General features: G+C 36.4%; 1 protein-coding gene across 2 annotated transcripts in view; it reads left to right on the top strand.

Moving 5' to 3' along the window:
- Nucleotides 1–20409, top strand: part of ADAMTS2 (ADAM metallopeptidase with thrombospondin type 1 motif 2) — a 295279-nt gene that overhangs the window by 105164 nt on the left and 169706 nt on the right. For both annotated transcript variants that reach the window (XM_081939142.1, XM_081939141.1), the window contains exon 3: nucleotides 12633–12786. In XM_081939142.1, coding sequence (XP_081795268.1) covers nucleotides 12633–12786 — 154 coding nt within the window. The remainder of the gene's footprint in view (nucleotides 1–12632; nucleotides 12787–20409) is intronic.

Genomic DNA, 20409 nt, shown 5'->3' with positions numbered 1-20409 from the left:
AATGGAACTTTTTTTTTCTCAGTGGTCGTATAAAAGATTGTGTCCGAAATGAATTCAAAGCCCAATAATATGCAATGCAGTTATATTTAAAACCAACTCCATGGGAAGAGGCATTGCATTATTCTTGTATGAATGTTTACAGATAAGGTGGTGATTGTTGAAATTATAGTGATTATACTTCAATCACTATTTCTTGCAAACTTAACTTTTGATAGTTTCTTTTATAAGAATGGAGTACTGGGAAACATTATTATTCTCAGAAATGCTTATTAGCTGGCATCTATGCCAAGAAAGACTGTATAAAACATTGCCCTTACATCTTGTTTATTACTCAAGGCACATATATCTGACCTATAACTGGTGAGGATGCCATTTTTATGGATAGGAACAAGAAGCTTGAATCTGAGGCATAGCAGACGGTAAGTCCTGTCCAAGGTGAAAGGAGGCACAAGGCCAAGTTTACATTTATTTCTAAATTTATTTTTGTACTCATGGCAGTTAAGTGAGCATTAAAGTGAGAATATTTCATTCAATTTGGTTAATATGGCTACCTAGCTTGGAATGGTGATTCCGGGAAGTGTTCACATTTTTCAAATACAAGAAACAGGCATACAACCCACCCACCCCCAAGCACACAAGGATAAAACAACCCCATTCATTTTGAAACTTATCAAGAGCAGCAGAGTTCACCCAAGTTCTTGACATAAATTAAGTGCCTTAAGGGAAACTAATAGGATTGGGATCATCTGGATATAGAGGGAAATGATGTTCCCTAAGGCAGCTTCTACCACTCAGCAAGCATGACTCTGGATTCAATAAAATGATTATTTGATAGAAGGGACACAGAGCATTGCTAGATCTAGTTGGGTGAGCACAGACAGCATATATGAACCTGATAAATACCAATTAAACCCTAAACTTCTACAATCCAACGGCAATAATTGCACATAAAAGAAATAGTCAAATTATCTTACTTTGGACACATTATATGATGGCTCAGCTCAATGCTAGGAAAAGTGGGAAGAAGAAGAGAAGAAGATGACTAAGAGCAAGGTGGTTGGAGTTACAGTGGCAATAAATGCACTGTTGGAAGACCTGAATGGCCAGATTAGGGACAAATCTTCATGACGGAAATCCATGTGATCACTAGGAGTCCTAAATGACTTGATGGCACTAATGAATCAAACAATAACATTTTCATTTTCAAAAATATGGCTTCCAATAGAAAAAGATAATAAGACCCTCAAGAATTCTAGTGCATGTCAGTCTGAAAGCAGCTTTTTGAGGAATGGCAATCTCTTTATAAATATGGTATCTTTTGGAGTCAAATTACAAATGCCACAATTGATATTTAATTGACTTCCTTGAGCTTTCACTTTATAATATCTGCAGTTTATCCTGCCTGCCATCCTTCTTGCTTACTGAAGTTTGTAGCAAATTTATCTCTAATGGGCCTTCTAACACTGCATGTGCGCTGATTTCAGCAGCAGTGGTTTTTAATCCCTTTTCGAGAAAGCTGCCATTTTCTGGTTTCACAATGGCTCAAGGCAATGATTAACTGGATATAGTGGGAAATCAAACAATGCCTTCCTTAGACCCAGCACTAAATACTTGGAAAGGAAGTCCAGGAGAAATATCTACCATGATTTTACCTAGGATGCTATGGTGCTATAAGCAGTGAGCAGAATCACATATCTTAGACCTAAACATAGTGAGACTCTGGGTCAGCTTCCATCTTTTGACCATGAAGATTTCTGAATGGCTTGAGTTTATAGTCTGGTTTGAACTTGGGAATTTGCTATTCAATATTTACTTTGTTGAATTCAGTTCCTTATAGGAAAGTTCATTGTAAATTTTCAAGGGAGTTGTTGTTCATTCTGAATTGAATCTTCATTCTTCTCTAGTCAATAAATCATGGCCATCCTACTGATTAGCTGATATTATGACTGCTTAGTCCAGGGGTGTCAAACTCAATTTCATTGAGGGCTGCATCAGGGTTGTGTTTGACTTTGGGGGGCTGGGGTGGGTGTGGCCAGCTGAATGTCACTCATGTCAGGGGAATCTAAGTGTTCTGTCAGCAAAAATGGGCTTCTGAGCTTCGTTTTCTGCTGCAATGGCCTCCTGCAAACCTCTGCCAGTGGCCCTCCCAAGCTCTGTTTTCAGAGGCACAGTGGCCCAGTCATTTTCTGTTTCCAGGGCAGCCCCACAGGCCAGATGTAAACACCCCATGACATAGATCCAACGGGCAAGCCTTGAGTTTAACACTCCTGGCTTAGTCAGTACACATATCTCTACATTGGGAAATGTTTGAAGAAGTTTTCAAAAATGGTGTAATTATGCTATAAATTATTTTATTACTTATCTATAGTTAGTAATATTGGGATCAATCCTTCAGGGAAAATCAGGGAACAATTTTGGTTGGAACTTTCCAATTTATTGTTTGATTTCTACCCCAACCTTCAGCCATAGTTGTATGCATAGCAATCCCTCCTCCAGATCTCCACAAGATCCAACCTGTGAGGCAAGAGAGTGAGGGGACAAACATCGACATATTAAACTGAGGATGTATTTGTGAGAATAAAGAAATCCATTAAAAATGGGATTTAAAAGTGAAGAAGCCCAAGGACAAGTCCAAAAAGTTAAGTGACATTTATGAATAAAGTTATGTGTTCTGTTGGAAAGGATGCACCTTATGGTTCTATCTGCATGGTGTAATTTTTTTTCCTGTGTAAAATGGGTTGAAGAGAAGTCTTCCAATCTGGGGATAGCAGCACAATGATAAAGAGGGCACCAATTGTCTTCTAGTGGTCAGAATGATAAAATGTCCAAATATTCAATGTTTCTGGAGTTGCATTATCATCCACTCCTCCAAAATAGTTTTTTCCTTCCATTACACTCTCCAAAATAGTTTTTCCCCTCCTCACTTTAAAATTAAAGTGAAATTACTTATATTTGCTTGCTGTGCTGCTAGTTATAAAAAAATCAGTGATAAAACTCTGTAGGGTGAAAAGCAATGTATTCACTTGTACTAATGAGGAGAAAATGAACGTCAATTAAAGCTGAAACTACAGCATGGATCTGAACTCCAGAGTTTTAAGAAGCAGCTGTAGAAGCTAAGCAAGCTGACTTTATTACGGGTCTAGAACATGAAGCTGTGATATGAATGTTAATAAGGAGACAATTAAAGCACTTGCTGAGTGTTCAGCTAGAGGAGACATTTGATTAGTGATAGGACCTCAAGCTGTAAAACCCGGACATGTCTGTCAATTTCAAATATGCTGGCAAATTAAAACTTTTAAGGAAAGCCACCGTACAAACAAAATGACCAGATTGAGGGGAGAATGTCATTTGTGTTCTCTTCTTTAATACAATGAATTGCAGCCCTGATCCTGTTTTAGGAGAAATTGGTGGTGGAAAGATGGACTTATGTTAGTCAAGTGAGGGAATTTCTCTGGACTGAAAAATGGGAAGATATGCACCCTTGAGCTAACATCAACAGATCAGTTTCTTTTAGGGGAATATAATATTTATAGTTTTGACTATTGGAACTTTAAAACTTATAGAGAGTTTTGAAACTTAAAATAGAAGAGGTGTCAACAACCAGTCCTATCACCCAACACAAAAAAGAATTAAGTCAGAGGTGAATGAGGAGAGTTGTTAATAATCAGGAGCATTTATTACACATGGTGCCCTTGAGATGTTTTGGCATTGAAGCTCCCAGTACGGCTGAAATTTTAAGAGTTGTAGCCCTAATATATTTTGAACACATCAAGTTAAGTAAATCCAACGTATTATCCAACAATTCCAAAGGAGCTTTATCAGCCGGACTTTGTTTTTGCTTGAAGACATTTCGCTTCTCATCCAAGAAGCTTCTTCAGTTCTAGCTAAATGAATTTATATTTCTTGCAGTCATCTGTTGTTAGCACTGTTCTGAGAGTTGTTGAGGCCAGTTGGCTATTATTCTGTGCCCGGAGGGTCACTTGAATAATGCAAATGGTTGTGGAACTTCTTGGAACTGCTGAAAGGAGTGTGTTGTAAACAGGAGATAAGTGGTGTCATATCCCTCCCCTTATGTTGAGAGAGGGCTGTTCAATCTTAATGTAGATGGCCGCTTTGACCCATCTTTCAAACCAGCAGTCCTCTCTGTCCAAAATGTGAACTTTCCAATGCAGATAGACTGCTAAATCTTGTCCTGATGGGTTTGTTCTCTTATGTTGTGCCATGCCTTTGTGAAGTGGTTGTTTTGTTTCTCCAGTGTACAGATCTGTACATGTCTTACTACAGTGTACTGGTTCCACACCCATTTGCTGCTTAGATAGAAGAAAAATGTCTTCAAGGAAAAATAAAGTCCAATTGCCTTTTGAAAAAGCACCTTTGGAACAACTATGACCTGAATGACTGAGAATCTCCACGATATCATCCAGCTAATTTGCCCAGAAATATAAATAATAAATAAATAAACAAATATTTATTTCTTAGCCGCACCCTCTCCCGAAGGACTCGGGGCGGCGTACAACAAAACATATACCAATAAATATATCGACATACATATAACAAAACATATACCAAGACATATACACGACATATACAAGGAGGAGGTAAACTGATAGATAAAAACAAGTAAAAACACAATGTTTAAAAACCCCTAAATAAATTGAATGCAATTAAAATACCCCAAATAAAAAACCCGTCAGGAGCGATATAGTTGGATCAAAGTTGAGCCAGGCCAGCAACTTGAAAAAGGTGGGTCTTGAGCTTTACACGAAAGGAGCGGAGGTCAGAGGTATTCCTAATATCCGGAGGGAGGTCATTCCATATTAAAGTACTTTTTCCATTCCATTCCCTTCAATAATAATTTCAAAAAGATGAACCTTTAAATAATATGACATGAAATAATTCATGCCGAAATAATTCAAGACCAGCAGAGATTACTGAGGTAAATAGGTTTATATACTTGAAGATATCTTGTGTTTTTCTGTCCCATTGTATGTCTATACAATCCTTTAATTAAGAGTCTACTTGGTGAGCGATTAGGGTGTTGGTCCAGCACTTGGGAAATTCTCAGCCATGGAAACTCACAAAATGAGCCAGCTAGTCACAGCCTCAATTCAAAATTCCTCACTGGGTTGTTGTCGTGGAGGAAAATTGGATGAGACAATGCCACGTCTGCTGCCTTGAGCACACGAAAGAAAGAATGGACATCAATCAATCAATCAGTCTTACAAACAGAAAAACAACATGAATATTCATGACAATAAAGATGAAATAACTTAACCGAGTTGAAAAATGTGCTGATTGTCAGTAAGAATTTACTAATGCTAAATACTTCTTTAATTCTGGATAATTCTAGCCTTCTCATTCAGTATTTTTTTACCCTGTAAAAAGTAGGTTCTTTTCTATGTTTTTTTCCCCTATGAATAAAATATTTGCTGTGAAAATTCATAGTTAAGCAGGAAGAACACCATACTATGCAAGAGATGACTTTTGAGTTTTATTTTAAAAGTCCATGGATTAGAATTTCCTATGTTTTCCCCAATTTTCCTCCTGAGGAATGATCACCCAATAATACAAATTGAATGATAACTGTTTCTTAGAAAAACAGAAACTGTAGCAAGTCCTTGATTCACTGGAAGCATGCATTGGATAGGCAAGTATTGTTTAAAGTGAAAAGAAACAGAGACATTGCCTTTGGCTACCCCAGGCTAAGTAGCCTTCACTTCCCTGTTTCTGTTTAGTTCCCTTAAATTGGCTTCTTGTATCTTTTTAACTGAGTTAAATTAAAAAGGAATGAACCCATTAATAAATACAATTTTGGGTAGGCTTTCCTTGGAACCAGAGAGTAAGTGAACTGAATTATCATAAATAAGATAAATATTAAGATAAAGCCTGAAAGGACTAAAAATGAATGCTGCCTAGGATCAGTACTGTTGGTATTTAACACCCAATAAATTGCCAAAGATGTACAAAGATATTTCAAATGTGTATGGAAAATGTAAATGCAAAGAAGAAACTTCTTACTATCTTTGGTGGACCTGTGATAAAGCAAAGAAATACTGGAGTAAGGTTCATATTTTAATGCAGAAGATTGTTAAAACTGAATATAAAAATTAAACCAGAGACTATAGGAGATGACCAGGCTGAGTCCAAGGGAAGAGTCAAGTGCGTCATCAGTTGGAATCCTTTTGTGTCCACAAGAGATCTAAACCCTCCTTGAATTCTGTTGATTTTTATCTACTGCCAATTTTCCTGATGGTTATAGAGAGCTAGCATGCAATAAACAAGTACTCGTTTCAAACGCCTTGGTTCTGATTTCTTGCTCCTGTCTTAGATATTTTTAGGCTTAATGGACAAAGAACTTGAAAAAGAAATCTGGAACTTTGCAGTTATATATGTTAATAATAGTAAGAATGTTTTATATACAAAAATGGAAAGATACTCTAATTCGCACAATGGATGAATGGCTGGAAATACTGATGGAACTAGGAAAGTTAGCTAAATTAACTGACGTAATCAAAGAAAACTTTGTTTCTATTTAGAAAAACACTTCTGGATTTTGTTTGAAATGGGGGGAGAAATCTTAGCTTTGGGGTTTTGATGATTAGATAAGTTTGTTGTTATAGAAATGGCTAGTACATGTTCAATATGTAAAAGTAAAAAGTTAAGGCTGTAATGTTCCTATTTTATTGTATTGCACCAAAACGATTCGGAAGTCAATGCTATTCTTTCTTTTCCCCCTTTTCCCCGACACTTCTTTCTCTCCACTTTTCCCTTCCCCCTTTCCCCATTATTTTCATTTTCATTTTAAACTTTGATAAGTTAAATAAAATTATTAAAAAGAGAAAAAGGACATAGACCTAAAATGAAAATGTTCAATTAAGTACAATTGAACAATTCACAGTACTTAAAAAAAAAGATTTTCATTTTAAAGACAAAATTATCTAGATCCAGATTTGCTAAACACACAGTCTCTCTCTCTCTCTCTCTCTCTCTCTCTCTCTCTCTCTCTCTCTCTCTCTCTCTCTCTCACACACACACACACACACACACACACACTTTTGGAACTGATAACTGGTTGTTTTTTTAAAGGAATGTTTACACCACATGTATGTAGTTCAGGGTGGATTTCAAAATTGTGTGTATGGCATGTCATCTTTAAAAAGAGCCTGATTTTTCTTTGCAGTGGTCCTTTAAAAAATTAAGAAAATTAAGCAATGCAATTTTCTGGTGCTATGTAAACAATGCCCAGATCATAGCTCTGTTCTGACATTAAGCCAGTAGACAATCTCAACTATGTAGGAGCCAAGAACTGCATGTTGGCTGTTACAGCCCTTTCATTCCAAACTATCTACTCTGCTCTTGGCCTTCCTATGCTAAGATTATCCTACTTAATCCATCTAGGCTAGCAATCAAGTTTTGAATTGGTTAACTTGGCAACTATCTTCCTATTTTCCCTTGCCCTTGGCACTATTACCCAGCTTCACACAGATAGACCTCCTAGTTTGGTTCTGTTCCTTTTCTTTAGAAGAAGCCCATCTGATCTCCTATAAATTCCTACAAATAAACATAACATCCACAATAACATAAGTGTGATATAAAAGGGCGTGTCTATGAATGATTCATGATCTCCTTTTGTATCAGCTGCCTCTTTACATATGGGGAAACATCATAAAGTGCCAAAAGAAATACTTAGGAGAATGAGGATCCATTTGAGGAACGAGGAACGATATGTTCTGAATTATCTCTTGGCTGGAATTTAAAGAGAGATTTGCTTGAATATTGAAATTACTCTCAGACTGTGTTTGAACTTTATGTACAGATTTGCAAATTTGTCCCTCCCTCCTGGTATGGAAATATGATGTCAAATTAAGTTTCAAATTGATATTACCTTGCCTAAGTGTTGGGGGGGGGGAGCTAATATCCTTTTTCAGTTTACCGCTTGTAAATCATTCTGATTGGTTTTGTTCAGTTTTCTGTTTTCCTGTCTTTAATGTGAAATCTATCTAAATTAGACTAAGAAGTTACATAACAGTTTTAAAGTGAAGTTACCTGTATCCCATTCAGTATCATGGCGAAAATAAAGTATAAATGCTAGTTTGATATCAACTTTTTTTGTAGCAAAAAAAGCGGGTGATTGACCGAAGGAAACATTCCCCCCAGACAATCAAAGAAAATAGATGAACCATATGATTAGAGGTATCTAGGGAGATGATGTAAATTATTTTCTTTTCTTTTTGTACCCAAAATGACTTATAAGATAGAAATTATACACTGAGTGAAATGGGCAAATAGCCCAAGTATCTCTGGAATCCTGGCACTTCAGTATTATTTCTCTGTACCAGTGTAATTAAGATGTCTCTTCATTCCCGGAGGAGGAGCCAATATCGTGACATTACGGACATGTGGTCTCGATGCTCCGAGACCTCAGCCAATACTTTTGCCGCTGGGTGGTCCAATCAGACGTAAACTGTCCCGCAGAGATGGTGAACAGGAAGAATATGTTTTGCTGATCTCAGGAACATCGCAAAGTCCCTGATCGATCCAAGAGAAGTTCTTCAAGCCGGCGACAAAAAATCCAGCCATTAGGCTGATGAAGTCAGGGTGGCTCCAAAACGGAAGGATACGGAAAGAGAAAGTGTTTCCAGCTGGTGAGGAATTTTTACCATTTTAAAAGAGACTGCTTATAAAAAACTTAAAATTAATTTAAATTGGAGAACAGAAGAAATAAGCAGCGGAATTAAGTTTGGAATGGTTTTGGACAGTGGGTTATCTTACTTTTTAAATACTATCTTCATGGATGGAAATTATACAAGCTTTTTAAAATGAATGGATTAAGTTTTCTCCTTCTATCTTTTTTCTTTCTTTTATTATTCTTTGTAACCTATGGACTAAAATTCTCCTCTTTCATTACTGTGGGTGTTCTTCTAATTCATTTAAGAATCGGACTTTTTAAAAACTTGAAATACAAAAAAGATACAAAAAGAAACAAAGAAAATTGCAACAATAACACTGCTACTCGGAGGCTGGAAGTTTGTGTATTGGAAACAAAACATTCTTACTTTTCTTACTGATTATCCTGGCTTGGCACTCCAAGGTCTCACTGCTTGTTTATAGAGAGTGATAAGAAGAAAAGCATACAAATGTCCCTTTGAAGTATATCTTTAACCAGAAAAAAAGTAAAAATAAAACGTTATTGTGAATCTATGCTTAATCTTGTTAAAACCTTCCAAGCTAGAGCAGCAGTGTTTGTCAGCTGGGATAATGGCACAATTTCAACAGCAGAAAGAAACTTTAAGTCTGCAAAAGATATTCTCAGAAATACAGAAATTTTATCAAACACATTTGAGACGACGGAGAAGAAGTTGGAAAACTTAGCATCTAACAGTAAAATATGATGAAGAAGTTGGAGATGTTTATCAAGTGGAAAAAGTGGAGGTTAGAATCCTAAAAACCACAGAGGAAAATGACCATAAAAAATTAAATCTGCTGATATTTATGGTGATTGGTTTGTTTCTGGAAATGGAAAGAGTGGAATACTGAAAGAGTAATTAAATGGAGGGGAAATCTACCCCAGATGGCAAGATACAGAAGAAGAAAAAACCAAAAAAAAATTATGGATTTAAAGAGAGAAATTTTATTAGCAATATCATTGATAACACTACCGACAATCAAAGATAAGCTGATTAAGGAAACAGAAGAAGGGCATTGAAATTACATGAGAGATTTTATAAGCAAGGAGTTGCTAAGAGAAGTCCATACAAAGTTGATTAAGAAGATGATTAGAGGACTGACACCACAAATGGCAAAAAATATGAGACTGATTTGCTACTGGAAAGATACAGGTTGATAGATGGAAGAGTATAATTTAAAACTAGTTAAACTTAGTGAAATTTAGTGACAATAGATATAGTTAAATAAATAATTGATAATCATAATAATGTATACAATGTGTAGTGTTATGCTAAGTAATAATTGGATATGAATATTGAATGGTATCCATAGAATTAGAAATCCTTTTAGATTATATATAAAGATTAATAAAAAAAAGAACTAAGTTAGATACAGTTAAGTCTTGATTATTAGGGGGAAAATGTTATGATACAGGATATAGTTAAATAAAGAAGGGATAATGATAACAAAGTATATACAGGTATGGGTACAACAGAAGAAAACTGGATGTAAATTGTAAACAGTGATTTGGAAAGGAGAATTAGAAAATCTTGTTATTAAATATTATGGATGTTTAGCTAGAATAGGACATAAGGATTCAATGTTATTGGAGGATTTTAGAAATAGTAAATGAAATGCCAGTATGTGGTTATGTATTAAATCTTGGTATATTTTATGATGAAGGACGTTTAAACAATTATAGTCAAATGAAAATGGAGGTATGATGATGGTAGCATGTATACATATCTGAGTTAAAATACTTGAGTTAAAATGAATTACGTTTGTTGACTGTGGAAGAGATGCACGTAAGCCTTTTTGTAACCAACTGATACACTTTCTACAGTATGTAAAGAAGGATGTGTTGTGTTTGTTTTGAAAAAAAAAACTTTTATTAAAAAAGATGTCTCTTAGTTCCCAACATCTATTTCAATGCAACAGAGTTAGCACATTCTGAGTCGCTCAAATTAAACAGTGTGATCTAGCAGACTGAAGAGGCGTGCCTCCTCTGTCATGGATTGAGGTCCCACCCAATATCCAAGTGGTTCCCACCCTAATGGCATTCCAGAAAGCCCTAAAGCCCTAGCTGTTTTCCCAGGCTGAGGTAGGGTGGTTGGTCAGATTGTTTGATGGGGAAGGTGTGGTTAGCTGTATTTGCTATTAGTTCTTGGTTTTTTCCCCTTTCTTCTTACTCCTTTAATAATGATTGTATCTTACTTAATTTTAGTAATGTACTTACTAATGTACAATGCCCAGTGTGGGTTCAGAGTCAGGCAATTCAGTGTCTCAAATCAATTGAATAAAATTAATTAAATTTCCATGATATGAAATCTCGGGGTACTTGATCAAATTAGTGAAATGCAACACTTTTGTGTTTTTAACCGTACCTGTAAGTTCATGCTCAGCTTGTTATGGTTTCTAATACCAGAACTAAACTAAAGTCCTTTGGTATAAACCCAGTGATACAATTTAGTCCCTGCTCCAATAGTAATTTTCAATCCAATTAAAGTTTCTTTCTGTATGTAAAATGTAGTTGACTCGTTGATTTTCTTTCATTATTGAGATGAAGGGTCCAAACTGGGAGCAGGACCACAGTGTGTGCAGGTTGGAAGAAATTAAATCCTCCTGCCACATCTGCTTCCTTTCAGAAACCATTTCCCCCTTCTGTGCACACTAATTGAAAAGAAAAGGAAAAGAAATTTAGTTGCTGACCTTTCTTCCTTCCCTCACTTCTACTTGCCCACATGGGGAGCAGAGGCTCTGAAGTGTGGCAAAGTTATATGGGAAGCTTAAGTGTCTTGAATGCAGACATTCTGGTTCCAATATGGTTCAGGAGTGCCTGCCTTTATATGAATATACTTTAAAAAATCATGGGTCCAGCATCTCAATCAAATGAAAGGTAGGGTTGTAGCCTTGCATTTATAATCATCCAAACTCTTATGGAGCATATCAGTAGATTTTTTAAAACCACCAACTGGCCCTTCAGGCCTCCCCAGAGTATGTTAATATCTAACCTTGTAGTAGGACTATTACCTACTCCTATTGGTATTCTAGAGTCAGGAATGACTAGCACATATGTGCGAGGGGAATCTTTACCTTTTTACCTATTGGTATCTTATGACCATCACTTGGTTCGTTGTATCTTATGATTTATCACTTCGTTGTTTGTATGTATATTGATAGCTTACACACTGGAAACAAATTCCTTGTGTGTCCAATCACACATGGCCAAAATGAATATTCTATTCTATTCTATTCTATTCTATTCTATTCTATTCTATTCTATTCTATTCACTCTACTCTACTCTACTCTACTCTACTCTACTCTACTCTACTCTACTCTACCTACCCTTGTGGGCACTTTGACAAATAAAATGGGGCAGAAAATGGAAGATAAAATTTCATCCATCCCAACTGTAACTGCTGTCAGCCCAATCCTCTTCTTCATCTTCCTCTTCCTTCTCCTTGGATTGCAGCCAAGATGTCTCCACCCAATGTAATTGGGTTGGTTTTGCTGTTTAGTGGTAGACCAAGTCAGTGTGAAGGCAAACAGTGCAGAATTTGTTGCAAGACTTTTTTCTTTCAAAGCCTGTGTGTCATACTGCTGTGCAGATGCCATTTTAATGCACTTCTTTACTGCCATAACCTAATGCAAATGACTACTATACATTCTTCGACTGTGGTGGTGTTCTGATCATGACTCCCTCTCCTCCTATAGCATAATCCTGGCTCTTGTTAATTAGATTCCAGAAGAAATCCCTTTAGTCTAATGCTTTACTATTGCCCTTCCTTGTCAAGCACAGACACTGACGTTGCTCTAATCAGGAATTCATCTTGCTTGCTCTTTGCATCCTAAATGCTCCCCAGAGAAGGCTAAAGTGTGATTGCACATATTGTAGAGATTTATTCAAAATGTCTGCAGCATGGGCAGTAATTTGAAATGTTCAATCTTTGCCCTGTCACTTCAGGCTGGCATGATTCGTACGGACAAGGACGAGTATTTCATTGAACCTCTGCAGAAGGGGAAGCAGGAGGAGGAAGAAGGAAGGACCCATGTGGTATACCGCAGGACAGCTGTCAAGGGAACATTTCACAGAGAGCACCCAGATACCCAGCCTAGAGGTAAGGTTACAGTTATCCTGAAAAGGGATGCCTGAACACTTTCAGCTAAAAGTATGTGTTCAGTAGCACCATTGGTAGAATTGTTCAGCTACCACTGCTCTACATCCTTGAGAAATGAGATTCCTTCTTTCTGCTTGTTGTGCTTCAATGTTTGTTGCTTAAATGAAATAGAAGACCTAAAAGAAATGGTTTTAGGTTAATTAAGCTTCGCAATATTGATTATTGTCCAAAATACTTTTGGGGATTGTTCGAGCAATAAAACAAGCAGCTTGGGCCAAGTCTGCAACAAGTCTGGAAGTATGGAAAGGAAGTCTTTAAAATGCAGATCCATTGTATATAAATTAACAAAGAATGCTAGATGTGAAAGAACCAGGAACCTCTGTGAATAACATAGATATGCATTGATTATATTAGCATTAATCAGGCATTTAGCTGACCTTGGAAAATTGCAAAACATGTATGGGCTTTTTGTGCCCCCAGTGACCCCTTGTGCATCACCCACTCCCTCCATTCTTGATATGGAAGTCAGAAAGGAAGACACTGTTTATGCATCTAAGTGCCAAAAAATAATAATGCAACATTTGCTTTTAGACCTGCAACCTGAATTTTTTGGGCCCAAGAGCTTACCTGAACTAGCATAGCTACCTCCAGATCCCTTTGGCCTTGAAGGCCAAAGGGCCATGCTTAGACTGAATGTTTGAACAGAATTGTTGCAAAATTTTGTGTGGCTAAAACAATCAGCCTTTGATTGAGCACGCCAGATTGATGTGGTCAGAGACATTATTCAGTGAATGCTGTTCACACCTTTAGCTATTGACTCTGAACTGTTTCATATTCAAGTGCTGATAAATCAAGACTCACATAATATGTTTGAATCAACCCTTAGGGCTTTGTCCAATTTCAGTACTGGTGAATTGTTTCCAGAGCCTTGTAATTATCTAGAACTATAAGTATATGTGTTTGGAAAAAACTTTTATCTGTTCAGTCTTTCCTTGGAGGTGAACATTCTAGAATTCTATCTTGCTGTTAAGAGTTGATCCGAGTTAGACTTGGAAAAATTGTGTCATAATAGTTGATTTATTGTGCCCTGAGATTTTTAAATAAAATCTCTGTTCTCATACATGAGAAGGGACAATAGTCATGTTCATTCATGGCATACTGAAGATATTACTCCCAGATTTGGAACTTCCAATGAATAATTTTGAGTGAAACATGATGGGAAAGATTTATTGGGCTTGATGAGTGAAAGTTTGATATCAATTGTAGTTTCCCATATTCCTATATTTTAGTAGCAAATTCACAAGAACTGTTACAAAGCAGATGGGAAAGAATCTAATATGCTGTTCCTCCATTATACAATACAGACTCACATGATGTTAGAGGCACTTGGGTTTTCTGAATAAAGTGCCAGAACACATGTTACAAAGGGTCAAGCTTGGCTTTATATCAGACAGAAAATACTGAGGAGGCCATGGCATTTCCACACCATTTATCTTGATCTTCCCATCTTCCTGTTCGTTTGGCAGAAAGACAGAGAAATGTGTGTCTCATGGACTGTTCTGCTCACCTGGAATTAGAATGTCACTTATAGTGAAGGGCTTTGTCCAATAAAGTAAGAGTGGACTACCGATTTAATTTTCTTCTGAATGGTGGTGGGTGGAGAAAATGCCATCTTGTCCTTTAGCTAAAGAAACTAACAGTTAGATACTTGTTCTAACTACAGTGGTTTCCACCAAGGTCCTCTGTTCCGGCGGGAACAGAGGTTTAATCCTATTGGTCGAAGGATCTGATAGCTCTCTATAAAAGGGCTGCTGTCAGACTCAACCTTCGCTGAATTGTTCTCACTTGTTGTACTTAATAAAGAGCTGTTGTTACCGTTAAGCCTGTGTGTGCCTATCCATTACCCAATCTAACACTAACCAAACTAGAAAAACATTGAATAATAAAGGGAGATTCTCTTTCAAGTGAAACCATGTATCCATGTAGCCTACCACCCTACTGTGGCCAAACCTGCTTAGTGTTTTGTTTTCTTGAATCAGCCAAGAAGCTAAGTGCTACTATATGCTAGGAGAGACAAGGATCAGACATGAAAAATAGGTGTTTCTGAGCCCCATAACTTAACTATATGTAGTTTACAATGAGAAAAGGTGAATGGAGGAACCAAAGCATTGAGTAAGTGTTGCTGTACAAGGTAATTAGTTCTTTGTTTTTTTTTTAAAAAATGCACTTGTTTACTAAATAATTTTTTGGTTGTGACTATCTGATAGGGATGCACTGGCTCAGTGGCTAAGACACTAAGCTTGTTGATCAGAAAGGTCGGCAGTTTGGCTGTTTGAATCTCTAGCATCATGTAACAGAGTGAGCTCCCATTATTGTCCCAACTTCTGCCAACCTAGCAGTTCGAAAACATGTAAAAATGTAAGTAGAAAAATAGGAACCATCTTTGGTGGGAAGGTAACAGCATTCCATGCACCTTTGGCATTTAGTCATGCCAGCCACATGACTACGGAGACATCTTCAGACAGTGCAGGCTCTTTGGCTTTGAAACGGAGATTACCACCTCCCCCTAGAGTTGGGAACAACTAGCACATATGTGTGAGGGGAACCTTACCTTTACCTATCTGATTTAGTGCTATTTATTTATTTATTTATTTATTATTATTTATTTTTATTATTTATTTATTATTTATTTATTTATTATTTATTTATTTATTTATTTATTTATTTATATTGGTTTTGTTATTTATTTACCGAGTGTATATAGCTGCCCTTCTCATTTATATGTACCAGTATAAGAAAATGGCTTTGGGAGAGAAATGGAAGACCAGACAATGGTCTGATGAATGAAATCTGAGTCTGAAGGAGAGCTGGAGGTAAAGAAAGCATCTCAGAAGGCATCTTCCCTAGTTTTGGGGAGAATAATGTAGTGGGGAGAAGAGAGACATAGCATTAATTGAAGGGTGGTGGTCCTATTTATCTATTGCTTTCTATCTCATCGCTGCAGCCCTACTGAATGCATATGAATCCAGGTTGCTGCTGATAAAAAGATACTCATCCTACTCAAGAGTAAGTTTGAATGCAGGAGGGTTTGAAAGTGAGCGGAGGATGGGCATGCATTCAGTTAAATCTGACTATGTTTTTAGATGAGAGACCTAAAGGATAACTGAATACATGATAGCACACTTCTTTGGATGATTCAAGGCCCAGTGCTTACACAGGATTCCCGATTTCATGGGTTGCAAGCGTAGATTACTTTAGACCTTCTGATTAATCCTTGCAGATGAGAGAATGGAAGAAGTGAAGGTTCCATCTGCAGCCCTGATCCCTACTCATTTTTAGGCTGTTATGCATTCAAGCAAACTTTTGAAGAAGGTTTCTAATCGTTTAAATTTGTGCTGAAGCCAAATGATCAGGTTTCCCTTGTAGCACATTTTTTTTGTTATTCTTCTAATGCAGATTGTTGGGTTAATAATGTGTTGATGCAAATTATTTCAGTGTTGGAAAAATATTTAGCTGCCACATATTTTTCTCTGAAACAAAAGAGCTTGAGCATAATTCATGCCTTATGGCATTACTTTTAAAAATCTTAGTTGTTAAAATAAACAAAAACAGCACGCAGCAAACAGAGATTCCACAAAACAGTAAGATTTCCTACTGCAATTGATTGAGTTGGTCAATATATTCTTTGGCACCCAATGTCTCAGAAATAGTAGCTGAAATCCAGGGTATGGAATATAAATTATTCCCAAGAGTTATTTGAAATGCCACCCATTTAATTAATGTACCGTTGACCAAATCTTAGTTCGGTTTCCTTTAGGCAAAATAGTCTGAAACCAATGATGCTACAAATCAAACTCAATACTTTTTTCTGTGTCCATTTGATGAAAAACAGAAGAAGACTAGATCAAACCAGAGCTCTCTGGTAAGCTTCATAAAATGCAATGAATGTAGTTTCTTCCTGTTTGGGACATGCTTATCTGCGGTTGGTATGCCATTGGAGTTGTGGTAGCTCTCTTAATATCAAATTTATATGCTCTGTTTGTTTTGCTGTTCATTCAGTTCTCAGCGAGGTTATTCATTTTGATGCTCTTGTATCAGCTAGCATTGTTGGATGGTAATTGCCATTAGCTAAGACTTGCCTAAGACATCTGGGAGCCAGCAATGGATCTGTGTGGAAGAAATCCAAACATTTGTCTAGCTCTATCTTGTGCAAGAAGACGAAGTTTAGAGTGTCTCCTTAAGTACGTTTACTCATAGTCATTCTGGGATGCAGATACCTTACTAGTTTTTGTATATTTATATTTCTCATAAGAATTAATTATGACACATTTCAAGAAAAGGAACACAGTAGCACTTTTGACTATTGTTTTTAAAAGGCACTGGTGAAAATCAGCTTTTCCACCCAAAAGATCAGGCTGGCCAGCCCATAGAGTGAACAGGAGTATTGAATATTGATTCTAAAAGAAGGGCTTGCTTCTATAAGATAACAGTGAACTGAATTCTTTCATTATGAGTTTCTACCTTTTCTTCAATAAATATTATTTCTCATAAATTCTTGAATCTTGTGTCTTTGTCTAACTGATTCTAGTCTGGGATAATTGTTCTATGAGAAATAATGTAAAAAAGGAATACTATATTTACAATATCAATATCAGAACAGTCCCTTGAAATTACAGTCTTCAACATAATATAGTAATCAGGGATATAAACTAATTCCTTCTGAGCTCTAGTTTTCTATAATCTTTTCAAATCCAGATAATTAAATAGAAACTTGGTCACCTTTCCAAGGCAATACTTTTTCAGTTTTGATCTTTCTGGTTCCTTGTTTTCATGGTGTTGCTTATCTATTTAATTAGGAATAAAGGAATAGCAGGTAGCCAGAACCTTAAACTGGGATGTTATATGCTTTGTTTTTTTTTAAATCCCACCTTTATTGTTCTAATAAACATCTCAAGGCATTGACTATATTTAATACTCTTTTTTTCTCCTATTTTCCCCACAACAACAATCTTGTGAGGTAAGTTGGAGAGAGAGAGAAAGGGAGGGAGGGAGAGAGAATGAGAATATATATATATATTAATATATTAATATATTCTGCATATTCACAGGAAAAGATATTTCATGGCCATCAAAATTGGAACTCTACAGTGAAACATATAATCTAAATTTAGGCCCAAAGTCACTCAGCTGGTTTTCATGTTTAAGGGAGGCCTAGAACTGACAGTCTCCTGGTTTCTGGCCTTAACTCCTAGGCTCAACTGGTTCTCTTATTTGTGCTTACTATGCTCACAGATTGTAATCTAAAACTAATGGGAGTGCTACATTTGCTTGCAAAGATCTGTCCTTCACTTCCCATACTCTTTTATTAGCCTATGCATAAAGCTGTATTCTATCTTTTCCATAGAATTCCAGTGAAAACACAAGCAAATCAACGAAACAATTCTTATTGTTGACTTCCAGACGTTTTGTCTTTGAAAGAAATGCTATGTGGTTGAAGAAAACATACACTAATAGAATGGCATGAGATCGTGTCAGTCTGGAAATCATTTTAACTGTAATCAAAATGTTTTAAGAGTTAAAAGAGAAAAGAAATGCATCTTGGCAAAGCAGTCTGGTTTTGGCTTAGTGTCAGTAAGAGGCTTAAGGTTATAACATTTCCAGGATATATCACACTATGATCTTTTGTTAGGAGGCTGGGGAATATGAGCATCCCAAACAAGTACCAATATTAATAGTTGAAGTGCAACATTGATATATTTATGCCAAACATAATAATATGTGGAAAAATAAAGTGAAAAATGATCTGAAAGCAAGAGTTGCATTAATATGTAGCCAAATGCACTGAACAAACTTAATATGTTTCTCATAGGTTCTGGTATGAGAACCATTTAAAACCTGAGTCTCTGCTAGGGGCAGGCAGCAGTGAGACAAGAGTGGCATTTCTAATTCATGCTATTTAAAAAAAAGAAAATGCTTATTTCACACTGCAAGCAATACGTTTGTGTCATACAGTGCATATGCCTTCTAGTTGGTGGAATATATGCCACACTATTTTGGCTTGCATTGTAGTCATTTGCTCAATGATCTAGTTTGCTTAGACTAGCATAGTCCTGCACAGAGCAAAACTGCCCTTAATTTATGATTATGGCATTCTAGCTAAAATGTGCCAATACTGACCAATACTGTGATTGTCAGTCAACCCATCTCATTGTACATATGTTGTGCATTGACAATAAAGAATTATTATATTGTCAGAAGGGTCCATGTGTTATAGGTGTGACTAAGACTGGCAATGCAGTATCCTGCTAAAATATATTCTATGAATGTTTGACTGGGCATTGATTGGATTAAGGAGGTCAATACATAATATAACAGAAGCAACTACAAATTTAGGGGAAATTGTAGAACTTTCTAAGTGACTAAATAGCAATAACATTTAGACTTATATACCACTTCACAGTGCTTTACAGCCCAATCAAACTGCTGGCAATCAGCACAATTAGCCTGCAATACTACAATCTAACCACTCAATAAATCATTCAGAGACTCAATTATTAATGAGAATAGTGACTGCTTGATGAAAAGTTAATTCTAGATACTTGATTTAAGATAAGTCAATTGATATGTACATACGTATAGCAAATGAATGAATACAATAAAAAATAAATGATTGATTTTATTTTTTATGATGTGTAACTGAGAAAATTTGGGCTACATGGGTGACAAAAGATTCTGAATGTGAGATTAATTGTTAAACACTGAACAGGAAATAAAACAAGTATATACGATGTCTCCCTGGATAAATGTGTAAGAAAAGTCTGTGGTGATATCAGGGATATTTTTACTGGATATGTGAATGTGTGTGTCCTTTTATGCAGATGGTATCAAGTTGGCTGAGAAACCAAATTATTTTCAGCACGTTTTATATAGATTGTATAGCAATAGCACTTACACTTATATACAGCTTTACAGTGCTTTACAGCCCTCTCTAAGCGCTTTATAGGGTCAGCATATTGCCCTCAACAATTTGGGTTCTCATTTTACCCACCTCGAAAAGATGGAAGGCTGAATCAACCTTGAGCCTGGTGGGATTTGAACTGCCAGATTGCAGACAGTCAGCAGAAGTAGCCTGCAGTACTGCACTCTAACCACTGTGCCACCACAGCTTACGTATAATGCCATAAAGAGACTTGATCTGACAATTAATGCATTGATTGACTTGAGTAGTTGTGGTTCACATGGAAAATAGACTAGCCAGTTGCAAATTGCACACAAAAGGCTAAAACTGGAGCAAGTAGATGAATTTGTGTACCTTGTGAAAAGTATACAAATTAACAAAGATGACAAAATGATGAAGAAATTTTCAGAGGCACAAATGCTGATGGAGAAGTGGTGTGGTCTCTTGTGAAGGATGAAGGTTTATTGAAAAAAGTAAACATGGCTTCTGTTCATTTTGTTGAACAGCGAAGAGTTGGGTATGTCAAGCAAACCATTTATGCAATTTCAATGCAGTCCGAATGGGATAGTTAAGAATTGTGCGAGATAAAAAAAGAAAATATAGGTTCAAGAATGAATGGATGCTGAATGAATGCAGATTGAAAAGAAAAGTGAGGGATCAGTTAT

Source organism: Natrix helvetica, assembly GCF_964273705.1.
Source record: "Natrix helvetica genome assembly, chromosome: 1".
NCBI classification, from domain to species: domain Eukaryota; kingdom Metazoa; phylum Chordata; class Lepidosauria; order Squamata; family Natricidae; genus Natrix; species Natrix helvetica.
Note: the sequence above shows the minus strand (reverse complement) of the source record. Positions and strands in the feature narration are given on the sequence as shown.